This window comes from Doryrhamphus excisus, unplaced genomic scaffold (genome assembly GCF_037039965.1).
Source record: "Doryrhamphus excisus strain RoL-2023G ecotype Guam unplaced genomic scaffold, RoL_Dexc_Guam_v1.1 HiC_scaffold_62, whole genome shotgun sequence".
In the NCBI taxonomy this organism is placed as follows: Eukaryota; Metazoa; Chordata; class Actinopteri; order Syngnathiformes; family Syngnathidae; genus Doryrhamphus; species Doryrhamphus excisus.
Window position 1 is genome coordinate 1 of NW_027621875.1, and position 8,286 is coordinate 8,286.

The window sequence follows — 8,286 nt, forward strand, 5'->3', positions numbered from 1 at the left end:
CGATCGCAAAAACCGCGTCAATCCCCCGTTTTGACAACAATCGTTCACATTTTTCCAGCGCGCCAATCCGGTCTTTTTCGATCCGCCGGGAAATCAGATCATCATTGACCGAAGCCCGCCGGACGATCTTTCCAATCATCGGAACCGTTGAATGAGTGTCGGACGACGCATCGACACCACCGCCGACCGACCGATGGTCCGCGCGAAAATCGGGCGCCGTCGATTCGGGCGCCGTCGATTCGGGCGCCTTCGACAACGCTGACGAAATAACCGTGCCCGTTTCAAGGCCTCGCGATGTCTGACAAATCACCCGTTGATGGCGCACGAATTCAAGATCTCGACGATTCGGCAGCAAATTTTCCCACCATCGCCAGAACGCCAAACCGACCAGTATAGCCGGTTGGGTTTCAAGTGTCACATTCGGTTGCATGGCGATGTAAACCAATCCAGAAAAAACGTCAACTGTCGCGCCAAAATTTCAGTTGATCGCACCACGCTGTGCGCAACAACTCCGGCAAACGGTCATCCAGCCGATACGCTCGAACGCAATTGTACTGAATTGTCCCACCGACAACCACTTCGTCGTTTCCCGCAGCCGTGCAACGGCTTTGTTTTCGGCGATTTTTTGCGCGGAAGCGCTTTGGCGGTGATGCGACGATTGCGAAAAACGAATACGGAACCGGCAAACGGGCCGTGCCGCAGCAGTTACACTTACCGGACCCACGAATGTGTCAATTCATCGTACCGCGTTTGCGCGGTGGCGATCCACGACGTGATCATTCCCACCGCCACAATCACGGCAAACATCATTGATAATGTGGCCACCGGCACGCGGACCGGGGTGAAAACCGTGTGCGGAATCACGACCCACAACGCGCCAGCCAAACCGATACCCAGACCTTGAGCCAACACGATCCAGCTTTCCAGGGCGATGATTCGCCGGATGCGGCCCGATGTGAATCCCAGCGACCGGATCAGCGCCAATTCACGCCGCCGCTCGATCACCGAACGCATTTGCGCAGTTCCCAGCCCCAGCGTCCCGAGAATCAGTCCCAACCCGCTGAGACTTTGAAAGGCGCTCAGGTAAGTATTCTGTACCGCCATTAAATTCGCCAGACGGATCGGCACCGATTTCATTGTGATTCCGTATTGAACCAGTTCGCGCCGCAACGACGCCGGTACCGTTGATTGGGGGTCCGAATCGGGAACCCGGGTTTGGATCAGAAATTGCCGGTAGCCGGGTGAATCGGGAAATTGCCGGGTAAAATCGTCTTCGGATATCAGCAACGCGCCTTGAAGCACCGTGTTGTCCAGCAAGCCAACGAGCCGAAAGCGAACCGTCTGGCCCGAATTAAAATGGAATTCGAATTCCTCACCGATGGAAAACACCTTTAAACTGTACCACGCCGTGTTTTTATCAATGACCACCGGAATCGATGGTCGTGCATTGTTGGCGGTGTTGTGATGTTTGTCAGGTGTTTCAAACAACAACCACCAGGGATTGTCACCCGCGACGTCCGGTGCCATCGACGCATCGACACCCGCCCAGCGAAACGGGACCACGCCGGGGCGCGAAAAATATTCCGCCATCGTCCGTGAAACCCCGATCACGGTCGGTTGAGTCGATTGCAATGGATTGTTGCAACTCGCATCGTCACCCTTTTTCAATTTCATCGGCAGTATTTGATGGATGTCCGGCGCCGCTGTCGGCAACATTTCGGCCCGCGACCCGGCGGTGGTCAAGTCTTCGTACACCGGTGCCTGGGTTGTCATCAACCAGTCGAATTCGGCGGTCCCGGCCGCCGACGGCGCCAGGCGGAACGCACTTAACGCGATCGTCAGAAAACTGACGATCGCCACCAGGCCAATCGCCAGGATGCTGCGCAACGGGTTGCGTCGCACGTTGCCATATGCCAGGCGCCAGATGCGGTCCATCGCCACCAAAGAATCGGGCCGGTTGGCAGGAATCCGTTCAAACCGCTGCCATAGCCACGATAACGATGCGCACAACGCGAAAAAACCGCCGGCGAGAAACGCCCCCGCTTGCGCGTCACCGACGAGAAAAATTCCGGTCGTCGCAGCGACGCAAGCCAGAATGAATTGCACCCGAATCAGCCATCGAGCACCGCGACGGGGCCACCCATTGCGACCCCTGGTGTTGGATGATCTTGTTGACCATCGATTCGCCGGGTCGCTTGAAACCGGAACATCGGCCAATTCCAGACGTTCGGCCGGCCCGCCCAACAATCGTACGACCGGAATTCGGGCGAACTGGCGCATCGACCAACCGATCGTCAACATCGAAACCATCCCACCACCGGCACCACCGGCCGCAGCCAGACCCCAATGTGCGTGAAATTCCAGAAAACCGCCCGAAATCGCGCCCACCCACCAACTGTTTAACGCCGCGACGATACCCAGCGCATATGTCAACCCCAACGGTAATCCGATCGCCACCCCTGAGATCACAACCCAGACCATTTCCATCAGCAGACCCTTGCGAATCCAGGCCATCGACAGACCCACCGCCGCCATCGTGCCAAGTGACGTCAGCCGTTGTAACAGCGACAGATGAAACAACAGTGAAATCAACAGCAAACTGCTGGCGATCACAAACATGCTTAGCGACAAAAACAGGATGTCAAAAGGAGTCGCGCCGGCGGCCGCCTGTAACCCGTTGTGTCTGATTCGAATCAGCTGAATTCCCAGTTCACCGTAGCCATCCCTCAGATTTTCCAGCAGTTTTTTTTCAACTGATTTGACCGATTCGCCATCGGATGAAATGCGGACCCCGGTCGTTTCACCCAACGGGCTGCCCCACATTTTCTTCCCCGATTCAAACGACACAAACGCTTTGGGGGTGGTCCGGTACCGTTCCCAATACTCGTCGTCCCAATCGTCGATCCCGGTGATGTCAAACGGCAAATCCCAGTTGTTAATCGATTTCGAATCGGTGACTCCGGGAACGACCGGAGTCAGGTCGGGGTCATTGATCACCGTCGGCGGCGACAAAAACACGGCGTCGGTATCGTCGCCCACCGATGGCGAAAGATCGTTGGCCGCACGGTTTTCATCCCCGTCGTGCCGATGGTGAAAATCCGGCGGACGTTTTTCGCTGAATTGGGCGATCGAAACCACTTCCAGCCGGGTGGAAACTTCGACGTTTTGCCCTGATGAATCGGGTTCGAAATACCTCAAGCGAACCGAATCGCCAATCGAAACGTCAAGGTGTTCGGCCGCCAGGCGATTCAAAACAATCTGGTCGTCAGCCGGTGAATCGATGGGTTGGCCGCGTTGCGCATCGAGCGGCTGGAAATCACCACCAAAATCGATCGCCGAGATCATCGAATATGCGATGTCGTTGGCCGGATCGGTGACCGATTCGATGCGGTTGGCAAGGTAGGTCAACACGGGTCGGGCCGATGGAGATATTTCCATCGCCGCCCGGGCAACGGCCGGGTTCATCAGCATGTCGTCCGAAGTAATACTGATGTAATCCGGTTGATGTTTTGAAGGGTCCGTCCGGATTTCTGAAACACGCAAATCCAGATCCGACAGCTGAAACGGTATTTCGCGCATCACGTCATCGATGTGTTGCTGGCTGTCGACCGATCGATCCGCTGATTCCCGGCCGGCGGATTTCAACAGGACCAGATTGATCTGATCCGACGACGGTTTGTTCTTGAGTGATGAATCGGCGATTGCCTGTTGGACCACACGTAACGGCAAAAAAACGTTCGCCGGCGGCGACGTCGACGGGTGAAACGAAAACCGCCCCAGGCCGTGGTCGTCGATGATTTTGACGACCTGGATTTCCCCGACATATTCCGGTTGGGGTTTCTTGTCGCCCAGCGAGCTGTCGCTCGCCAGACGCGATCGGGTTGGCAGATAAATGCCGACGTTCACCCCGCGGGAAACGTCGTCGTCGGAAATACCCAATTCGTTGGCGACGGTCCGGTTGATCACGGCCTGGTCGTCGGCCAGGGTCATTTTGCCGTCACCCGTTTTTACCGACGATTCAAACGATTCCCAGATTTCCGGGCGAATCCCGTAAACGGTGATTCCGGTCACCCGTTGATGCGGACGGGTTTCGTCAACCAGGCTGCTGCGCGGGATCCACAGAACCGGTTCGACCGCTGAATACCGGCTGGCCAGATTTCCGTTGTCGATCCATGCTTCGACAGTTGAGCGGTTAAAAAACCGTTGGCTCACCAGAACCTGATCGATTCCGGCAAGCCCGTCGAGCGTCAAATCACGTAAGCTTCCGCGCATGCTCGACCCGACCATCAAGGCACCGGTCAGAACCGCCGTGGCGATCGCGACCCCCGCGGCCAACACCAGGTTCGACCAGAAATAGTGGCGGAAATTTCGCCAGGCCAATTGAATTCGGGACATGGCAGCTTGTCGTTTCAACCGGGCCGGTCGTGGACCGGTTTACGGCCGATAAACAGATAATACGGTGATTTCAGGATCAGCGTGTACGGAACCCGGTTTTTGTCTTCGACCAGATGTTGTTGTTCAAAACGATTTCGCAAATACGGCAAATGGTCCGCCGATGGGAACACATTGTCGGTTGCAAACCAGTTGGGCCACAAGGTCCGGCTGAACCATGAGTGGCGAGTCAGCTGGTCGGCTGGAAATTTTCGTGAGACATAAAAATCGACGACGCCGATCATCCCGCCGGGTTTCAAAATACGCAGTGCGTTGTCGACCGCGGCAAACCAGTCGGGAATCATGGTGAGCGAATACGAAAACGTGACGACATCCACCCGCTTTTCCGGTGGCGAAAAAGTGGTCGCATCGGCGGCAACGGTTTCCACGTGTTGCCAACGGTGTTGCTCGAACCGGCCGGCGGCCACTTTCAACAGGCTTTCGGACAGATCGACAACATAGATTTTTTTCAACTGGTCAATATCGCCGTTGGCCGCGAGGTATTCGATATTCGAACCCGTGCCGCCACCCAGGTCGACCCAGATTCCGTTGTCGGGTTTGGGAAGGTGACGGTACAGTTCTTTGCGGCCCTTGAGCAGGCGGCGGCGAAAATCGTCATATGAATTCGCCTGGCCACCGTAAAAACTTTCCATTCGCTGCGCGTGACTGTCACCACGAACGGGCTTGAGCAGCATATGGTACAGAATTTTCATATCCGAAAAAAAACCCAAGACCCCGCTCCGACGAATCTGACTGGCTCTAACTGGCGTCTGTATTTTTCACCGCTGCCAAATCGGCGATATAAAAACTGGCGTACGTATGGACCCGGTCGAGCCGATGCAATTCGGCGGCCAGTTTTTTATCGTATGTCAACAGCGATTCGATTTTCGTGACCTGGTCGTTGAGGTTGATTTCGACATCCGAAATGAAATCAGTTCGCAATCCGCCGCTGCGCCAGATCAACCGGGTCTGCGGCGCGGCTTTGTCCACAATCGCCTGCCATTCCGATTCGAGCAACGGAAAAAAATGGTCGCTCAACCAATCCATGTGATCGAGCAGTGTCAATTTGGAAATGGTTTGGTCATGCGATTCCAAAAACCCCTGGACGCTGTTGGTATGAGTTGAAATCCGTTCGGACAATCCGTTTTTCAGCCGTTCGAAATTTTCAGGCCGCAAATAATTCGGACAACAATCACGGGTGTAACGGCCGGTGATATAAACCCGCCAGAAATAATTGTCGTGCAACGGCAAGCGGGCGAACACCGATTCCATACAATCCTGGATGAATTTGACGATGCCGCCGTCATATTGGTTTTCGATTTGCCGCCGTTGTGCTTTGGGAACACCCAGCAAACTTAGCGTCGTATCGCGGTTCAGCGCAAATTTCAAAGCCCGGGTCCAGAACCGGTCTCGCATCCGCTCATACAATTGCGCTTGTTGTTCAACCGTGTCACATTCGATTAATGCGTTTACTTCGGGCTGGACTTTGGCGATTCGCCGGATGTAGCGGCCCATCATCCGGGCAAACATGCCCGACGTCCCGCAATAGTAAAACGACCGTTTGGCATTGGTGAACCATTTGAATTTCCGGTCCCAAAACGCGCGGGACCAACCGGACAATTGATTTCTCAACCGGGTTTGGTAAACCTGTTTTCCGTCGGGGCAATATCCATCGCCGAACATCGAAAAAAACGTATCGAAATCCAGCGACCGGATCCCGGCGATTTTCAGATCCAGCAATGCGTTTTGCCGCGGGTTCATGTCCACCGCGTAGATATGATCCGGTTCGGCCAGGGCATAATCCAGGGCGTTGCAACCGGCTGATGTAATCACCAGCACATGGTCACCGGGTCCGATTTGCAACGCCTGATGATCCAGCCGCGGGTCTTCCCAGCACGTGTTGTAAACCAGGTTGTTGCGGTGAACGGTATTAAATACCCGCCGGCTGACCCAGTCGAAAAAAGCCATGGAATCACGCGGTTGCAAATCTGCTGAAAATCATTGGAAGCCGGCCGGATCGGACAACGGCACCGGCATTATATCAACCGGCCGCGATGCGCAACAGTTGATCGGTGAATTGTCGCATCGCCCTGGCCCGATGGCTGATCATTGATTTGACCGCGGCGCCAAGTTGACCAAACGTCTGGTCGTATTCAGGGATGTAAAAAAGCGGATCGTATCCGAACCCGCCGACGCCCGATGGTTGTTCGAGGATGACCCCGCGACAATAATTTTCACAGGCGATCCGGATGTTTCCTTGAGGATCCGACAGACAGATGTGACTGGTGTAATACGCCGTCCGCCTGGCGGTCGGGACACCCGTCATTTCCTGCAACAGGCGGGCATTGTTTTTTTCGTCGGTCGCTTCGGGGCCTGAAAACCGGGCGGAATAGATTCCCGGGCGCCCGTCGAGCGCATCGACGCACAGCCCGCTGTCTTCGCCGATCGTCCAGCGGTTCAAGTGAATCGCCTGACGAGTCGCTTTCAGATTCGCGTTGATTGAAAAACTGTCGCCGGTCTCTTCGACGGTGAGCGCATCGGGAAAATCCGCCAGGGTCGCCAAATCAATGCCCAACGGTGAGAGCAACCGCTGCATTTCGAGCAATTTTTTGCCGTTGTGAGTGCCGAGCACGATTTCTGTTGGCAGTCGTTCGATTGGCCGTGTCAAGCGCGACTTGCTGTCGGGTTGACCATTTGGCCGATGGCCACCTGGATCGTGTCCGGTCGCCGGGTCCGCGTCGTGTGTGGACTTGCCAGCGAGTCGCGTTGCCGGGTTTGAATTACCCACATCATTCGTCAACATTTGTCATCGATCCCCGTCCGGGCAGTCAACATTGTCAAAGCCGTCCACGTTCCTTTTCGGTCGAAATGAACATCGCCCGTTTTTGTTCGGGCAGCGAATAATCAAACCCGCTTTTTCGAAAAATGCCCTCGCAAGCGGTGATTGCCATCAATTCCAGTACGCCCCGGTCGTGGGACCGCTGGACGCACAAGTCAATCAGGCGTGAACCGATCCCACAGCCCTGCATTTTCGGATCAACCGCCAGACACTGGATTTCGGCAAGTTTTTGCGAATAGATTTCAACCGCTGAAAATCCGACCAGACACTGTTCGGAAAACGCTGCAAACCCGTTGGGAATCAAGGCCTGGATTTCTTCGGGACTGCGCGGCAATACCTGTCTGGCCTGGACAAAAGGCCGTAAAAAGGACTGTAACTGGACCACGTCTTGCGGCATGGCCGGTCGAATGACGACATCGGCTGAAACATTCAATGTGTCGATTCCCCGCGTGTGTGGATTCGTCGGCCTGGTTTCTTTGATTCAACCGATTCTACCGGGTGATTCGAGTTCACTTGATCGTTTCCCGTCGCCACATGGAAAAGGGGTTCGTGAGGGCGGTGACTCATTTCGAGACGGCGCTTTTTTCGGACCACCATTGTAACGACAACCGCCGGGATGTAAAAAATGGGGCTTGATCAACTGATTTTACAGGTAAAGGGCAACTGGACCATGCCGACCCGGGAACAGATTTCTGAAAAAGTCGCGGATGTTGATTTTTCGATCAACCAATATTCCATCAAATTAACAACGTCACAAGGCAGGATTGTGTTGGACCTGGCTCCCGAATTTGCGCCCGGTCATTGTCGGAACATGATCGGCCTGGCCCGCCATGGATTTTACGACGGGCTGATTTTTCATCGGGTAATTCAAGGTTTTATGATTCAGGGCGGATGTCCGCAAGGGACCGGAACTGGTGGCCCGGGTTACAAAATCGATGCGGAATTCAACAGCATGAAACACGAAGCGGGTGTGTTGTCGATGGCCCGCAGTTCCGATCCGAATTCTGCCGGAAGCC

The 8,286-nt window shown here is 55.1% G+C and overlaps 1 protein-coding gene across 1 annotated transcript; it reads right to left on the reverse strand.

Annotated features, from left to right (window-relative positions):
* Nucleotides 1-6,472: 6,472 nt before the first annotated feature.
* LOC144898063 (dITP/XTP pyrophosphatase-like) lies at nt 6,473-7,234 on the reverse strand. The gene has a single exon (XM_078788951.1). The coding sequence runs from the start codon at nt 7,232-7,234 to the stop codon at nt 6,473-6,475; it is 762 nt and encodes a 253-aa protein (XP_078645077.1).
* Nucleotides 7,235-8,286: the final 1,052 nt, after the last annotated feature.